Genomic DNA, 19,469 nt, shown 5'->3' with positions numbered 1-19,469 from the left:
AAACTGCTGGAGAAAGTAATAAACAGACACCAATGACCTAGTGTTAAATTGGTCCTTATTGTGGGACACTCTTGCCTTAAGTTCAAATTACCTTGCGGAATAGTTTGGCATTTGTGAAATTCATGTCTGATGTTTGTGTTCTCTGCACTGCATCCCGTGCTCCCAAAAGGGAGGCCGCTAGTCCGGATTTTGGTTTTTCGCTGAGTAATGCTGGGGTGATTCTCCTATGTGCTGCGGTTAGTGGTTGAAACTTGGGGGAAGTAAGGCAGTGGAAAATGGGAGATTAATATGAGTTGAGCAGATCGGAAAAAGGCACTGGTTACAGGCAGTTATATGCCTTCTTCAGATCCACCCATTCCAACGTTTTCCATATGTCTGTTTTGATTTAGATTTTTAGACTATGTGGACATTTTCTTATAGGATTCCTGGGTGATGATGATGATGATGGTGGTGGTGGTGGTGGTGGTGATGATACAGATTTCCTAAAGGAAAATACAGCGAGGAATGTAGCTAATATCACTTTCCCTTTTAAAGTCCCTAAGGTCATGACGTATCAGGAATATTTTTTTTTCTGGAGACTGTTAATGCAGTTTGTTGACGGTCACATTTTCAAGCAGTTATAAATCAAGTTTTCTCAAATCCAAAACTCTTTCATGGGGGGGGGGGGGGGGGGAGCCAAATAACACAAAAGTGTGTGCTTCCTTTTTTGTTGTTGTTGTTGTCCAAACCCTGTTTCATTTTTTAATCTCAGATCTGAACTGCCAGAAAGACACTTTTTCTTTTGTTTGACACACTGTACACAAATAACCCCATGTTATGTCAAGCAGTTTCTTAAACTAAATGTACTTTATTATGGAACGTCAGCAGCTTGAAATCCTTTCATATGAAGACCCAACACCTCTGCTGCTCACAACTAAATTGACAAATCACTGCCGGCTGCTTTGAGATTGTGTAAATATTTTATTCTATACAAATAACTTGTGAAATTGTATTTTGTATCATATGAATGCTTCTGCTGTGTTTTATATATGTATTGTTGCTATTCCCCCAAGACTTAAAAATAAGATTAAAAAATTGGTACACAGACAATTAATTCCTTTGCTCTGTAACTAACGCAGCACCACCTGGTGGCTCATTGGTGACGTTGAGCTGTAGCCTGAGTTTTTATTGCCCGTGTTGTTGTTTCTGTTGGCTGCTGTTTATGAAGAATAAAGATGCAATAAGAAACAGGACTGTCTATGCAGTTGTTGGATACAAAGGGACAGTTTTGTGCACGCGTGTTAATGGATACGTTTAAATAGTTGGGAAGATTGTATGGCATTCCACAGCTGCAGTTTTAAAAATAGGATGGATCATACTTACTTTTGAGCACACCTTTTCTTCTTTTGAAGGAAAAACAAACTGTAAATGTTAAACTAACAACTTTGGGTCATGTATGTAGGATCCCTTAAGTTTAAACTTTCTGAAGTCTTTATTCCTTTTAGGAAGACAGTGATGCAAAATTAGTAAATTTAGGGGTTGATTTGAAAATAATTGGATTCTAGATGTGTATTTCATGGAGCGGTATAGGTTGATCAAATCAACCCCTTTAGTAATTCTGTACTGTACACATTAAATCCTGTCCCGTGAACAAATCTCAAATCCCTTGATCATATGTATGTAAAGACAATAAATATATTATTTGTTTATTTAGCAGACGCCTTTGTCCAAGGCGACTTACAGAGACCAGGGTGTGTGAACTATGCATCAGCTGCAGAGTCACTTACAACAACGTCTCACCCGAAAGACGGAGCACAAGAGACTTGCTCAGGGTCACACAACGAGTCAATGAGTGAGCTGGGATTTGAACCGGGGACCTACTGGTTACAAGCCCTTTTCTTTAACCACCACACAGCCTTGAATAAAAGTTAGAAAAAGAGTTGAAATCTTTTTCGAAGTGTATCAGGGAGAAATAAACTGTGCCAGTTTTTCTCGAGAAAGCATAATGCAAAGTGTTATTTCCAGGTATACATGCTGTTGATGAATGACATCCAGGCAGAAGCTACAGTGCTTCAGTGACAGCCTGTGGAAATGTAGATAATAGAACAAAATAAATCCTGTGCAAGTTCCAAAGCAAAATCTAATATAACCAAGAAGCCATTTAAAATGAAAAGGAATCTGACGAAGAGAAGTCTTGCTATCTCTGTGAGATCCAGGCGTTTCTTTCCAGAAACTCGCAACATGAGATAAACCTGCCGTCCAGTCGGGCGCCTCGCTGATCCGGTGGCTGTTGTGATGCTTCTCACTCACAGTAAAAAGGGGTTATTTACATTGTCTGCATGTTTTCCAAGCATCACACCAGCCACCTTCAAAGCTACAGGGTGTGGCCACTTTATTAGGGAGGAGGTGTTGCTCTGTCCCAGGGGGTGCACTGTTTTGGTGGAGATGGCTCTCTACCTGAATTCTGGGTTTGTGTTATTTACTGATCTCTTTGAACTTCTAACTTTAGTACAAGTTAAACATTGAGTAAAAGCTGCTTGCAGGTATAATGTATTGCGCTTTCTGTTTTAGGGGTTTTGAATTGAAACTACACTGGGATGAATTGGCTGGACAGATGGTTTCTTACAATACTAGAAAAACACACCAACGGCTGTATTTTGGAATCGGATCCACTATCCTGGCAAACTCAAGTATTTTATGGCCAAGAAAAAAATGCATACTGTAGCAGAAAAAAAAACCTGGTGATCCTTGTAGTTCTGATATTTGATAAGCACCCGGCATCAAAACATGTTCTTTAAAATAGAATAACTGTGACTCCCTCAGTTTGTAGTCTTCCAATGATTCTATTCCATCAAAGCTGTACTATTGAATTCCCAGCTGTACTATTGAATGACTATCACAATTTAGTGCTGTTCACATTTGCTGGTCGTACTGGTGAGAACCTTGTAAAGAGGGTTCAGAAGTGTGAGAGTTTAACATCCCTGGAGAGTTCCTATTGAAGAGAGCTGGTGTACAGCACTAGAAAGGGACGTTTTACTGTAAGGAAATGGTTTATGGAAGATCTGAAACCCAATCCTTTCAGTCTTGGAAGCTGCATTTTTTAAAAGCATGAAATAATTATATTGCAGCCATTATGGGATTGGGTTTCTTGAGTTATTCGCTGTGGTAAAGATGACATGATCTAGGGTGGCAGGCTTGAAATCTGACGCCGGAATGTTTTGACAACATTTAAGTGATAATGTTGCACAAATCGTGTGTGTGTGTGTGTCTGTGTCTATATGTGTGTGTGTGTGTGTGTGTGTGTGTGTGTATGTATGTATATATATATATATATATATATATATATATATATATATATATATATATATATATATATATTGTAACGGATGTAGCAAGACAGCGGGCCTGCGATATGAAAAATGTTTCGTTTTATGGCAGGGACAGAAGTAAAGCCTCCCTGCCAAGGTAATTGTTTTATTGTTTGTTTAATTATCACCGGCACCTGGCAATGATTGGAAAGTAGAGCCAGGTGCAGAGTATAAAAAAGAAGCAGTCAGTCTGCTCTAGGCTGCTGAGGAGAAGGAGGCAGAAGGAGTGCTCTGCTTCCAAGCAGTCAAGAAAGTTTACAGGAAAAGTGTAAGTTGAAAGAACAGAGTGTTTTGTGTAGCAGGTAAACGGCTTAGCCGCCCTGCCTTATAGTTGAGGTTCCTGTGTGTTTAGTTAGTGCTCAATGAGAGCTAGGTTTTTGTTTTGTTTGTTTATTTTTGTTTTGTAATAAAAGTGCACGAAAGTGCTTCACTGTGCAGTTCTGTGTCTGGGTCTGTGTTTTTAAAGGGCAAACAAGCCGATAACAGAGAGGCAACGTTACAATATATATAATATATATGTAAAATATATTTATTAGTGCTGGGACAAATATCCGAAATATTCAAACGAATATTTTGCGACATGTATTCGGATACAAAAATCAGATGTTCAGGGGCTCCCGAGTAGCGCATCAGGTAAAGGCGCTCCTCGTGGAGTGCAGGATGTGCCCTATAGCCTGGACGTCGCCTGTTCGGGTCCGGGCTATTCCATCGCCGTCCATGGACGGGAGTAATCAAACCAGATTATGCGCGCGCACCCTTGGTGATCTCCATGAAAAGCCATCTGGGACAAAAATGTGTTGTGCTGCTTTAGAGTGAGCCAGAATCTCATGAGACTGAAATGCCTCCCTTAAACAGTACCCAACTTCCTGAAAATATTGCGTTGTAATTTTTATATATATATATTTTGTTGTGACTTTCTGTTAAGTGGAATGTAATAAACCACAACCAAAACAGTGAGTTTTTTCCCTTTCACTTTACAATGCCATTTCCAAAGTTTTTGTTTTATTTGAAGTGTTTAAAGTTAAATATCAGTTTTCGTTTGCTTGTTCAGCTACAAAAAGGCACAAGTATGTTATTACTTTATGAAAACTGTGATGAAAAGTGTATATCTGAAGGGATGCTTTGAGGGGGTGACGTAGAAAAGATGCTAACCCTATAGAATCTGGTTCCAAGTGTTTCATTAGAAGCAGCTGTTGCCATTAAGACGAGTTGACGTTTTCAATGCGATACACTGTGAGCAGATCTCTTCAAGTGTAAATGATGGCATCATGTTTCAGACTAGCAGTGTTACTGCTGTTGAGAATGGAAGTGATGCATTTTTTTTTTCTTTTTTAAATAACATTTCTAGGTAATGACATATTTTGTGATACTTTAGCAGTAATTAAGAGGCACGTCTGTAACTAATTGTGAAGGCACGAGCTGAAAAGTTTCAATTAGTTGCAGGGTTGGAAATAAGACCCATTCCAGGTTTTAATGCATGCTTGATTAGTCACAGTGTATAAGTAACCAGCTCAGGTGTGTCCTTATTAAACTTATACAGTAGTAAAACCAGGTGTGGAGTAAACTGCTACAGGAGTCTTATTTCCATCCCTGAGTTGCACCTCAGAATTCATGATTGAACAATTACGTTCAATTACTGAGTTTTCTTTTTGATACGGAGAAATACTGCTAGGTTGAAGTTGAAGTTGCAGATAGTACAAAATTCTGTAGCCGGCATACTTACCAAGTCTATCTGTTCGATTTTAGTTGTTTTTATGTCACGATGTTGTGAAGCATTGCATTGATTTGTAAAACATTGGCCCTTACTCGCATTGGTCCTGTGTAAGGCTAGTTATGGTTTAGGTCTTGCCTATTTTTGTGAGTAACTTCTCTCTTACAAACTGGTCTCTTGATGATTCCAGAAACTTAATTACAGCGATAGAGGGAGGAGGACATTTAGTTCTTTGACTTGGAAGCGTGTTCTCAAACACACTATATAAAGGATATGGTTTTGTATGCTGTTGTAAGTTTGGTTGGGGAGGCACAGCCAATTCAGATAGGAAGCTGGTTTACTGCAATTACAGAACGGCACTGAAACAATGCTGTTTGTAATGGACATAGTGCCTCACATAGCTGTTCTGCTATAGTCCTGTAATTTATGTAAACATATTTTAATAATCATGCTTTGTAACTGTGAAATAATTAACAAGAATCGTAGATAAATAATTGCTTCAACAACCCATCATTTTCTCTGTAATACTTGATAATTAGAGATCCTAGTAATATCAGCCTGGACTTGCATTTAAATCTGCTGTGCACTTTTGTGTGGTATACCATGGTACAAACAACAAAGCATAAAGGAAAGTAATTGTAAAGCACAGTCAGGTACTGTAGAAGCATAGTAAATCACAGACAATACAGTATAGTAAAGTGGTGTTACAATCCTGGTATACACACAGTACTTTTTAGAAGAGTGAGACCTGTATTTTCAAATAAGCAATGGGTAAGATTCCAGGTACTAATAGACTGATTTAAGCAATTTCGCTATACAGCTGTACTTGGCTTCTTATGCCTTATAGTTTATGGTTTAGTTGTAGAAGTTATCAAGGAGCTTCAAGGTACATTCTTTGTGTCCTTAATTCTGCAAATGTAATACAGTATTGACATAGTACAGTGTGTCTGATACACACATAAAGAAGTTCTACTGCAGATAAGTATTTGCTTATTATTATTATTATTATTATTATTATTATTATTATTGTTGTTATTATTATATCATGCTTTTAATACAGTAAGGGTGTGCTAATGTTTTCACTGTCTTCCCAACACAGAAGAGGGCAAACAGAAACAGCCCTTGAATAAATAGTAGTGGAATCCAGCTGTGGCACATGTGTTTGCCCGCTGCCCTGCGGAGGGGGTGAGGGGTGCTTTCACTGCATTGCGGTCAGTGTGGTTTGGATCCAGAGCGATGGCACAGGTCCAGTAAGCAGCTGAGCAGCGGCTCTGAGCGAGAGGCAACGTGTCTTTCAGTGGAGGGAGGGGGTAAAGGGTTTACATGAATTCCAAGGTTTGCCCAAACTATTTTAAAATAAAACTAACTGCATCTAATTTCAGCAGACAAAGATAGAATGAGGCCAGTTAAAATACCCAAATTAGCGATTACCAAATAGGCAGCCGCAGATTTGGATCATTTGACGTTTTGAGTTCCACTGTGTGGATGGATTGCCCCCTGCATCAAACATAGAAACGAGGAGGTCGGAACAACGGGACGATAGTTCACAGCTGAAGCTGGAAAGCTAGTGTCTCAGATCTTTTTGAGAGATTTTTTTTAAAGATAGTAGTGCTCAGCAGAAAACTGTTCTTCCCAAAATCAATTTAGTACTAGGCGCCAAGAGTTTCTAGTTCTGCACTCCAGTCCGGATCACATAATAAAAGGGAGCAAAATGTCTTGGCCAAGGTGAACAAGCGTCCTTTTTTTATTTTTTTAAACGCTCAGCTTGGCTGTAATTGTAAAAAACAGTGAAAGGGTTCTTGCACTGCATGCAAGGAGGGAGACCTACGTGCATCACAGGTCATATCGCACGATCCTTTTCACAAAGATAAAAATTGGCATCATTGAATGGAATGAAAGAGCAGGAAGCTCACAGAAGGGAGTGGTGTAGTATTAATAAAAAAACAAAGGGTTTGACTCATGAAACTTCAGCTCTATATACCCACTGACAAGACTTTGATTAAACTTGAGATGACGTGAACAGTACTTGTACCGACGGTTTCTTAAATGTATAGCCCCTAAACGTACAACCATTGTAGAGACCCAATAAAATGCTAGTGTGCAATATGAGGAACAAACAGCCCGCTAATGCGGATGGCACGGGGGTCACGCACAGAAGGGATCACAAATAGACTGCAGAGCTAAAGGAGTGAAAGACTTAACCCCCAGAAGAAGAATCTTTCTGCCGTCAGCCAATAAAACCAACCTCACCATACAAAACAGGCCCTCAGGACCATGACATATATGCTTATCATGCTGTGACCTTCATGCTGCTGACACCTGTACTAGGTGCTTCATTTCCTTGATGTTACTTGTCTAACCAGCTTTAGCTCACCCTATATGGCGTGCCCTTTTTGTTTCTTGGAAATGCTGCACAGTGATTTGGTTCGCTAATCATAACAAGAAAAACATGGTATTGTCCTGAGAGAAAGGGGGTGACCTCTAAAAGTATTTATTTTCAGTAGTATTATGACAGTCTTGTGACAGTATACAAGCTAGATAAATTGAATGACAAACACATCATAGTAAATAGTGTGTTATGTTGTATGGTCAAATGTCCATCTTGCAGGATACAGTATGATTTAATGTGTCCTTGGTTTATCTTCTTGATTTCCCTTATTGTACAAGCAAGCACCGTAGGAGACGCACATCAATAGGGAAGCCGTCAAAAGGTAGAGTGGAAGATAAATAAGCACTTAGGGATTATATCTTAATCTAGAACTGCCGCTTTACCAGGTGGAAAGCAGCAAGGTAATACCCACCCAGGGGTCACATTTACAGTAAATTAACAATAGTACTTTTCAATGCAGTCCTGTGTTACGCAAGCACAACTTTAAACTAATCAAACCAGTCCTAGTGTATTGCGTGATCATTAGTCAAATAAGTACTTGTGAAGGGAGTACTGGGCAGACGATCACTGGAACAGAAGAGTGCTCGTGGAGAATGGTTTCCAGAACAAAGCTAAGGCAGTGGAAACGCTGCTGTAGTCAGAGTGTGCTGCTGGTCTCCGACATGCTCTCTATTGGCTCACAAGTTCATGGGCTGCACTGAGTTTATATTATCTGCTTTTGCACCATCCGTAAAAATGCTACACTGCGTGAAAAAGGCATTATAGAAAGAACTGTCAATCTGGCAATGAAAACTAATCTGTGCTGTCTCTGTTTGCAGTCCCACCCGCTGTCCCTGTGTAACACGAGCGACGACGAGCAGCAGGAGGCGCTGTTTATCAGCATTGTCAAGTTGGAGAGTCCTGACAGAGAGCTGCATCCCTGCCTGTCGCTGCTCAAAAAGGTGAGTGGAGCCAGCAGTTCCAGACCTGGTGTGGTTTAGTACAGCGTGTTAATGTTTACTTATTTGCTTGTTATTAAAAGTTACTTATTTGAAGTCCTGTTATGAACTTATCTTGCAATGTAAAACTAAATATGTGGCAGACATATAAGGCAGTATAAAAAAATATATATATAGACCCAGCGTTTCGGTATGTTTCACATAGCTTTGACAAGAGAAAATGTGTTTGAAAACAAACAGTGGAGGCTTTTGATGCCATGGTAACTTCACTCGTTTATTTCTATTTAAATCTATGAATGTGTTTGTCATGTCATTTACTACATAGTTAATGATGTAACGATCTACTGTTCCTTTCTATGTAAAACTTCAGGCATCATGATATTGAGTCTATCCATTTATTTTCCTTTATTCTTCTATATTGTACATTTTATATAATTTAGTTTCTTCTCAAACTACAAATATAACATGAATGACCTAACATGAATGTTTATTTTTTGTACTATTGATTTATAGATTGAAGTCCGAAAGACCAATTGGTCGCACACTCAAAATCAGGACCAGATTTACTGTAGTCTTTTAAAAAAGATTTTCTTCATTTTATTAGTTAAAACATGTTTTTTACTAAACCGAGCAAACAAACAAAACAGGTCTTCATCAGGTTCACATATATATATATATATATATATATATATATATATATATATATATATATATATATATATATATATATGCTGACTATAAGGCACTTTGTACCTTGTTTAATTGTTGATATTTGTCGGGAGTCGGGACTGGTCCCACCTTCACTCAAAGACATGACCACCGTTGTGCTGTAAAATTTAATATTTTATTTGCTTAAAAACATTTTGATATCAGCCAGAACAAACTAAAAACACACACAGCGTGTTTCAACACATAGCGTGTCTTCATCAGGTGTAGCTGTAACAATCTTTTTTTTTTTTTTTTAAATAGGGAAATTTGGATCTACTTACGATTAAAGAGCCATTGATTATCAATTGTGTGTCCTTTTCAATTTATATCGATTGCCTCTGTTACATTTTTAAAAAATTAAGATTTATTTTTTTTCCACATTGGGCTGAAGGCAACAACTGACATTTTGTGGTGACCAGCCTTCAAATAAGAGGCCACAGCCAACTAAAAAAGAAAAAAAAATACCAAATTTGTAATTGGAAACAGGCATTCTCATTTCTCTTTCTCTCTCTCTCTGTGATTTGAGGGCAGATACCAAACACTGTGCATCACTGGGGTTGATTTATAGTTCAAAGCGATCGCTTACAGTCTCACTGAGAGTGTGCATCCCTGCTTAGCCTGACTCTGTGATCGGACTGAACCAGGAGGCTGGCTCTGGTGGCTTTGAGTGGCAGCTTGTTCACACATGATCACAGTAAAACCAGCGCACTAGCACTTCAATAAGGTTGTCTAGAATTCATACTTCATCTTCGGCATTTTTCTAAATACACTGAATGCTCTGTTTAAACCTCATAAGTAAACTAAGAAAGTGCTTTTTTTGTTTGTTTGCTCTTAACCAACAAAAACCCAAAAAAAAACCAAACCTATACCTTCTACTCTAACATTTTATATTAAAACACTTTTTGTTTTCATAATTTGCTGTGAACAACACTGGTATGAGCAGTTTTGATATGTTTTTAATGTTTTAATACAATCATGTCAGTAAGCTGCAAAGTAATACAATTCTACTGTAGTTGATTACATACACAGTACGTATACTGCAATCACATGATGCCTCTCATTCATTACGCTTGCTAACAGCTGAAGGGCAATTTTGAGATTAAACACTGATCTCTGCAGACACTGCTTTGGCCTATTAATAGTCTTCTGCCTTTGCTATCCAGAAAAAAAGGTTTTGTTGTTCTGTTTTGTTTGCAATGAATACACATTGGATCAAACTGCCTTGAACACCACCTGCCGTCTTGCTCCAGGAAACTGGCAACAGTAATTTAGTATTCTATGTATATTACAGAATAGATGCTTGACAGCCCCAGCTACACACAAGTAAATGTTACACATCACTAGTGTTTCCATTGTTTTTCCATTTAAGATTGCCCTCCAAATATGGGTTCAAACTCTGCCCTTCTCTCCTACTGGTGCATTTCCTACCCATTGTGCCACCAGATGTTTGCACAGCTACATTAATTAGATTCAGAAGCATTTCTCAGTATGCAATTAAAGGCAGTGCATGATTGTATCAGCATTTGAGGTATCATTTCATGGCTTGTGCTCATTATTCCATTCACCACATCAAAAGCCAGTGCTGTGAAACTGCATTGTGAAATGCCGTGCAGTGTGGAGAATCCATGTAGAACTTGTCGATTTTGACTTTCATCTTGGCACATTTGTCCTGAGCAGCTTATAATTGCTTTTGCCTTTTTAATTTACCACCTGTCTCACCTATTGTTCTCTAACCCTTTAAACTACCTGTACCGGTATTCCTTGAACGACAGCAAAGCGTGATTTATTATTTATTAGCAGACGCCCTTATCCAGGGCGACTTACAATTGTTACAAGATATCACATTATTTTGACATACAATTACCCATTTATACAGTTGGGTTTTTACTGGAGCAATCTAGGTAAAGTACCTTGCTCAAGGTTACAGCAGCAGTGTCCCCCCACTGGGGATTGAACTCATGACCCACTGGTCCAGAGTCCAGAGCCCTAACCACTACTCCACACTGCTGCCTGCTACTCCACACTGCTGCTGTGATTGATGTGTGCTATTGCATTGCTGTTTTACAGGATGTTCTGTTGGTAGTAAAGCTCAGACTGTAAGCATATCATCAGGGAGGAAATCTGTGTGTCCTGCACCCAGTACTGTTGTTTTTAATGTGTAGGAGCTATAGAGCTGTACACTTCTTCCCCTCCTCCCCTCCCCCCCACCCCCCTGCACAATACAGTAGTAAGTTCTTAAGACTCATTCTGATTTGATTACATGAGTGAAGTAGAAAACAATGGTATATGCTTGTTTTCCATTCTCCATTAAGTTCTAATTCAGAGGCCTGTTGTATGTGAGCTTCTGTATGTATTTCCGGTTCTCAATGTAACTTAGAAAGAGTTTGAGAAGCTCATAATGGAAAGCCACTCAATTGTGATGAAAGGAACTTGGCTTCATGAAGGCTATACTGTAACTTCAGATCCATGTGCCCGAATTGGATTGAACTCAATGAATATTCGAGGCACTTCAGATCACTGACACCCGGCTTATCTGTAATTATTATTTATGCTTTGATGGGGGGGTAAGCATGTTACTGAACTACCTTGTTTATTATGTTGTCATCACTTGCTCTAGGCCCTATTTTGAAAATGTAACTGTCTAGTCCTGTTGAGTTACAGCCTGTGCATTCGCATTTACCCACTGAGCTTTGCTATTTAAAATGTTTGGTGAGATCATTATCATTAGCACAAACCAGCAATATAAAGAATAGGCAAACTCAGAAAATAACCCGTCAGTCTGATAACAGAGAAAGGACACGCAGGCAGTTTATGCTTTAGTAAATTAAATGTAACTTTAAAAGCCAAAACCGTAGCTGTTTTGTTAGACATTTCCAATAGTCCATTGCACAGTTGGTAATAGTGGGCTTGTCTGAGGTTTTTTTAGGCTAATATAAGCCTGGTAGACTGGAGTGAAAGTGTGTGTGTCTTAAGAGAACATCTATAAACAAACTGGGAGAAAGGACATTCTGAGGATCAGATTAGCAGTCTTCTTTGGACATCCTTGGCAGCAAAACAAGTTCAGCGTTATCCCCACGGACAGACGCTTTAGTTTAATGCACAGGGCACGGAGTTTGACAGGGAGCAGATAACCTTAGCGGCCCTTTTGAGAGTGGGAGGTGCTGATAAACTGGCTCGGAAAACCACAACATTGGACCAGCTCTATCCAGCCGGCCACCCCCGGAATGAAATTTTAAGGGGTTAAGCAGTTAAACTACTTGCAGGGAAAGCCCACAGTCTGTTTATGAAGTTAATATCTCGAGTCGTTATAAATCCAGGCCTCTGAGTAGCTTAACCACATTGTGATAAGCAGGGGCTGAAAATGTCATTGGTAATTTCCACTGGCTGATTGTGATTTACATTACTGTAGATATTAAAGTTAAACCTGACAGGGTTCTCTGATTTAATTTGACAGTGGAAGCATTTTAAAGCTGAACGTTAAGAACAGGAAGAGAATGTTGAAAAAACTAAGCAAAAAGCATTGCAGTTTAAGAAACGGCAGGTGCATATCTGTGTAGAAGTTAGTGTTACATTTTTACTTTGACAGCTTTCCACTTGGAGGCCTAGAAGGTGCTGTCATTGCCTTGAAGAAATGGATTTTGCACCTGTATATTAAAACAAAATAGTTTACAAATGTAAGACGACTCCTGTAAAATTAAATGTTACTAGTGTTACTATGAAAACCCATTGGGATGAGTATCTAATTTCCAAGAGGGTCAGCAGCCGCACACTGTCACGCTTAATCTAAAATAACATCAGAAGTAATTTTCTGCAAGTAATGAAGTCCTTGTATAAAGTTGGGCAATCGAAAAAGCCTCAAGCAAACAGGCAATGTGTTCCAAGCTTAAGAGTAAGTAAACTGTGTGATCACAATCCCTGGATTCTCTGCCTGGGCTCAGTAAAGACTTACGTTTCAACTGTACTAACAGAGCACCAGCTGCTGTACATTGCATCAGTGGCGCAGCAAACACCAGTGCAAAGTAATTTATATTATTGCTGTTGTGCTTCCGCAGCATTGCCCCAGTGTTTGCAAAGGTTCTGGTCTATGGAGCTCGGTTTGGGCACATCCTGCAGTGTTCCAGTCTGTGGCTTTCTCTGTACTGCTTTGTGGTCAGCTGAAGGAGCTCCAAGTTTGTGCATGGCTGGCATTTAATGAGAGGCGAGAGCTTCTGTAGCCATTGTTGCAGAGAGGAGCAGCGCTGGAGAATCCTGCTGATACTAAAAGGTCTGCCCAAGGAAGAACAGGTGGCAAGGAGGTAGTTCACGGCTTGCTGTATCCCAAGTGTTTGTTGTTTCTATGTGGTACTTCCTAACAACAAACTACATGGTTATTAAAAATGTTTGAGCTGCGTTTTATCTTCAGTGTGACAGCTGGAATGAAATGGGCTTTAGAAATATCAGATGATTCGTTGATTTGATATATGTAATTTTTAGGCTTGCAGCATCAAAATGGCTTTTAAAAAATATATATTGTTGGGCCAATAAAACAGATGAGGTGCATACACCTACAAACACGCATCAAATGGTGATGATTTTGTTAGGGAGAGAGGACTTCTATTGCATTGTCTTTGCTGCAGTCCTGAATGTTGCTGATCGACCTCAGAGCGTGCTCGTGTGCTGCTCCAGCAGAAATTAATGTTTTTTTTGTTCATGACAGGAATGCCAGGTATTCAAGGTGAATAAGTTAGCGTGATGCCTCAGGGTTGGGCGAGGAGGGACGTGCTTTCTTTCATCTTGTGGTTGGGTACAGGGTCTTTTTCATGATGGGTAGGGATGCGTTACACACGCAAACCTCTCCACCAAACACCACCTCCCCTTAGAAACCGTTCCACCAGGACAGTGCAGAATCTTGTAGATTTGTCTACTAGGATAGGCATCCGTCCGTTCATGTCCTTGCTTCAACCGTGTTTCTGGACAGATCTAAACACTCGTACTGCACATGCAGTTAATGAAGATGGATCTTCATGAAACGCTGCATGCTTGTAGGGATTGAGAGTAACCTATTTTAGTTTCCAATTCTTCGCTTATCCCATTGCCTGTGTGTCCCCTTGCCTTCTGTGATTCAGGAAGAGTGGCTCAAGTCAGAGGAAATGTTAAAGGAGGGGAAATCCTCTGCAAGATGAATATATCAGTTCCTAAACATATTTTTGCAGATAGTTTCTCTTTAAAGGAGGGTGTTTTTGTAGGTACGTTTTATGCAACTACAAAACTCTTACATGTACATTGCAAAGAAAGTATACTTATAGGAAGTTATAACTAATATGAAAGGGTTAAAGGTTTAAAAAAATGTATAAAATTACATTGTTTTTAAAACCATATAAGGGAAGTGCTCCGTGCAATGTGAAAATACCACAAAACTGAAGGTGAGGATACACGTGCTGTATGGCTATGCCATGTTCCCTTGCCTAGCAGTACACATACAGTACATAATGTACAACACCTGCAATCACTTCACACACTGCTTATTTTGGCTTTCAATGCACCTCTGTTGAAAAAAGACTGATTTACTTAAATCTGGTCTTTTGCTTTATTTTCCCTCCTTTTTTTTCCTTTTCTTTTCTCGATTGAACCGTAGTGCTGTGCCAAATACTTGATTAATGCTGTGGTCTCCTAGCTGAATTGCCTTGGAATAAATTTTAAGCAAAAAACCCCCCCTTTTTAAGTCAGTCATTCGTCCCTAATGTGGTTTCCAACCAAGTGGGCTGGCAATAGTGAGGCTGTTTCTCTGCAGGCCTGCGCTCTGTGTCAGCGGGCAAGAATGACCTTAACGTGGCTGTGTGTGCCAGAGTTGGGTACATTGTTTCGTTTTGGCAGCACTTCAGACACCGGCAGTTCCTCTATCTGTTTGACTTTTTAATTAGTTTTGAGTGGTTGCTTGGGAGAATTTATAGAATATGCGGTTTTAAAGGTGTAGGTTGTTCTGTGACGAGGAGTTTAACACTTACAGTGCATAGCCGTCGGCTGCAATGGATTGAAATTGAAATTAAAATGACAGCGGCCAGGCTGGTGTTTTGGGTTGTTTCCTGATGAGGGTTTGTGTAATCCTTTTGTCGTCACTCCTGGTGAAATCCTCCTCTGGTGTACTGTATAGTTGGGAGCTGATCATTAAAATATGAATTTATGACTCTAAAATGTGGGGTTTAATCTATTGCAGCATTTGCTCACTACTCATATTAAATGTATTCCAACCGGTCTCACTGTTGTCCAAGAAGAAAAACAGCTTCTGCACCACCATGATATTAATATTGCACTTCATGATCTCTCTTTAACTTGCGGCTTTGCATTGTTTGAATACCTTCAGTTAAAGCTTCATGAGGAGTGGCTCCTCTCCTCAGGCAACGCATACTGCCTCCCCCTCCTCTTCCAACCTGTTTCACTCTGCTACTTTAATAAATAACTTTCATGTGGTGGTTGCAATGATTACACTTTTTTTCAAAACTATTTTGTTGATTATCTTTGGCAACCTCTTTTGAAATTATTGTTACCAACTTTTTAAATATTTGTATTCCTATTTATGTACTGTACAGCTATGGCCAAAAGTTTTGCATCACCCTAGAATTTAAGATTGAGACAATAATAATAAATAAATAAAATAAAACTATATTCACATAATTCAGATATTTTTATTTAGCATCATGTAATCAAAGAAACCTTTTTTTTAAAAATGACTTTCTCTGGAAATATCATCCTCTGCTTGCAACCTGCCCAAATCAACAAAAGTGCATGACAGGAATCCAAATACATCAAAGGTGTTGGTGATACGTTGACAGAGAAGACAGCATGAAGTTTGGCAAGCTATCAGCCAGCCATCTATCGTACTACTGTTAGAAATAAAAGCAGTGTTATAGTTTTGTTTATGATAAAAGGGTACAAAATTAGCTTTGTCTAGCATTTAAATGTTCCTTTCAAATATTAATCACTCAGCTAGTGTGCTTTTAACCTACAAAATGAATTGTAAGACTGTAGAACCCTTGACAATTGAGGGTGCCTCTCCAATGAGTGCTTTTTTAATTTCTTGTCCAGTTTACTCTCAATTAAGAAGTGTACTCCAGTGGTTTGCCTGCTCTTCATTCTGTGGTTATTAGGACACTAAACTGATTCTCAAAGCTAGGTGATTGAGGCACTTTATGCTCAGCTTTTTATAACCTCTGAGGGTCTTTGCTGCCTCAAAAACAGACCTTCCATTTACACAAAAAAAATAAAAATAATTCAGTACATTAAAGACTGCAAACTCCAACCCCCTGCCGTCCAAACCGATCTGTAATCCAGGCTGTAGAAACTTTAATATCATAATTCGCAGTTTCCTGGTCTTATAGAGGCCAAAAGTTTAGCATCACCTAGAATTTTAGGATTGAGACATAATTTTTTTAAAAAACTATATGGACGTAATTTAGATCTTTTATTTCTCATGTAATCAAATAAACTGCAAAATGATATCCCAGAAGTCTACCGAAATTAGTTCATTTTATAGGGTGATGCAAAACAGCCATAGCTGTATGTGCAGCTGTGACACAGCTCAGGTCACAGCTTGAGTTTGGTGTAGTTCTTCTATACCTGTGGATTTCATTTGCAAAATAGCCTGCTGTATTAATAATTTTGCTTCATTGATTTAAGTGAGTGAACAAGTTATTTACTGCAAGTCCAAGCTTGTGCGTTAGTATTTCAGAAATGTTTTGTAGGTTGTTTTTTTTTAACAGAATTTCTTACATTTTTGGATAATTGCCTAAAATGTGCAATAAAAACAAACAAATGATCCTTCAAAAGACTCACTGCAAAATTAAAGGGAGACCAGTGTGGGCATCTGCAAACAAACCATCAGAATGGGCTTTTTATTTTTTTTCCTTTTAAAGTTTATCAGAACATAAAATAATATGTCTCTCTTCGTAGGTTTAATCATGGATATCAAAAGCTGGGAACTTCACACCCCTTAAAGTGCAGTATGCCTTCAGTGTGCAGTATGATGTTCATGTAGTCAAAAGAGTGTGTTTGAATTTGTTTATTACAACCACAGAAGTGAATTTCCTGAACTCAGACCCCAGTGTCACCTTGTGACTTCATCATCCATTGAAGGAATACTGACTATTGTTAAAAAATATTAAATATTCAGTGATGCAGTAAAAATCTCAGAAGATTAGGACCAATAACTTAGGACCACATTATTATACCAGGTAATGCATTACTTTGGTTGTCTGAGTCTCCAGTATCTCCCCCTGCAGTATTATCGCTCTTTGATAATACAATACTTGCATAATTACGTTAATGGACTGGGGACCAACAGGGAGCTTTGCATTCAAATTGGGCATTACAAATTGAGCAGGTATATATACTGTAAATAAATAAGTGCAGTATATGACAGAGGTAAGTAGCTGAAACAGTCACCATTTCAAGTGGGGCAGCTTCCTAATGGAATTGTACAGCTGCATGTCAAAGCAATGTGATCACAAGTCAAATCTCTAAAGGGAGAAACGCTTAAAATCCTTGTCCCTGTTTCTATGAGCAACCTCATAGGATTTTATTTTTTAAAAGGACTTTGAAGAAAAAGAAACAGATGTAGATTTCATAGCCAGTTAAAGATCAGAGCTGGATTTCACAATCAATTTGTTCTGGTTTAGCTGATTTTTATCTGCTTGGGCTTGGTGTGTGTCTTTTAATGTGGTGGAGATGAATTTGTTTCTTTGTTTTGTTTTAATTCCTGTGCCTTTTTTTATTTTTTAATCGGAGACCTTATCAAGGAAGCGGGCCATGCTTGTAGAGTTCTTTTTTATTTATTTATAAATGTGAACAATGAGCACTATTGTAAAGAGTTACAAGTTAAGCACAAGTCACTTCACAGAGTGAAATTAAAAGTATTTCAACAATGCAGAGGATGGAACGATTGATTCTGCAACTTCAAGGAACGCATTCTCTGTAAGAAAACATGACCTTCACTCGATTATAGCGCTTAATGCAGCCTACAGGTAGGCTGCCCTGTTGAACAGGCATTCCTGTTGGATACTGTAAGAAAGGGACAATGATATGCCAGCACGAGGGATGTTGGTAATGGCAGTTTAAACTTTAAACGTTGTATCTTACTTGTTTGTGTTACAGCCACAGCCTCCAGTGGTGTATGGGGGAAAATTACTTAGAAGCAAGACTAAGATTTTTTGATTTTTTCTAATATAATTTAACAACAACCTTGTGCTTGCCGTTAGTCTAGCTTCAGTGTAACAAACCTGTTTCTTTTGCAAGTGGAAGAGCAACTCGGAGCAGCAATTGAGCTTCCGTACTTGCAGCCTAGTTGTTTCCTTCTAGGAAGTTAGCAAAGCCCACATATTTACCTTTATTGGGGTGTAGACTGAGGTTAGCTTGGGATCTTTATTATAGACATGGCCTCACAACTGCATCCATATAGTAACACCCTGATGCAGCTCTGGTTGAATTCTGATACCAACACCGCTGACACATTGAAGTATTAACCAGACACCACAGATAGCCTTGCTGTGCCAGCGCTTGAGTCTTCAGTCATAGCAATTTAGTTTTGTAATGGGTCTTTCAAACGCTGCACTGATTATATACTTTACACAAAGCATGTAATCCACTGAATATAGCCAGACATAAATTCTGCAGTGCACCGACTTGCCCAGAATGCACGTATCCTGCCATCGGTCTGTCAGCACTGTGCACGCTTCCAATAAGGCAGCCATTCATAAAGAATAGAATAAATCTAGCTAATCTGCACAGCCAACCAAGCAATAAGCTTCTTTTCAGACTGGGATTTAATCCATACCATAACACTCATTCTCCATGATGCAATGTGAAAAAAAAAAAAAAAAAAGAATTTCAATCTAAAAAAATCTATGAAGTCTCCTGCATGCTTTTAAAACAACATGGATGTACCAAGCTTAATTTAAATTTGCTGCTTCTTGAAAAGCTCTGGCCTGTTTTCATATTACATGCCATATGTATATTATTGTAAGAAGGCTTTATTTGTATTTTCCTAAACCATCTTGTTTCATGCCGGAAAAGTCTTATTCAGTGAGAAAAAATGTTCTTTAATTTGTAGTTGTGGAAAAGCCCTAAAGATTCTGTGGTCATATGCTGGATTCAATCAGTTGTATTGAACAAACATTAAAAAGCCACGCCATAAAGAGAATTTGCACTGGGAACCCCTGCTGCCCATGTCAAAAATGGAGGCAAAGGAGACTGAGCTGCTCCCTTACCCTCTTAGAAGGCGGTTCATCAATGGCAGGCTTGAGGCATTCTTGTGGATCATTCAGGACTGGACAGGTCCACATGCCCTGGACCCTTCTCCTAGAACTACCTTGTTGAATTGCGTTACTAAAATGGTCAGGTAAATG

The 19,469-nt window shown here is 38.9% G+C and overlaps 1 protein-coding gene across 2 annotated transcripts in view; it reads left to right on the top strand.

The window, feature by feature from the left end:
* LOC131700516 (E3 ubiquitin-protein ligase RNF43-like) overlaps positions 1 to 19,469 on the top strand; it is an 86,424-nt gene that overhangs the window by 47,407 nt on the left and 19,548 nt on the right. For both annotated transcript variants that reach the window (XM_058998209.1, XM_058998208.1), the window contains exon 2: positions 8,266 to 8,388. In XM_058998209.1, the coding sequence (XP_058854192.1) occupies positions 8,266 to 8,388 (123 nt within the window). The remainder of the gene's footprint in view (positions 1 to 8,265; positions 8,389 to 19,469) is intronic.

Source organism: Acipenser ruthenus, chromosome 24 (assembly GCF_902713425.1).
Source record: "Acipenser ruthenus chromosome 24, fAciRut3.2 maternal haplotype, whole genome shotgun sequence".
Lineage (NCBI taxonomy): Eukaryota > Metazoa > Chordata > Actinopteri > Acipenseriformes > Acipenseridae > Acipenser > Acipenser ruthenus.
Note: the sequence above shows the minus strand (reverse complement) of the source record. Positions and strands in the feature narration are given on the sequence as shown.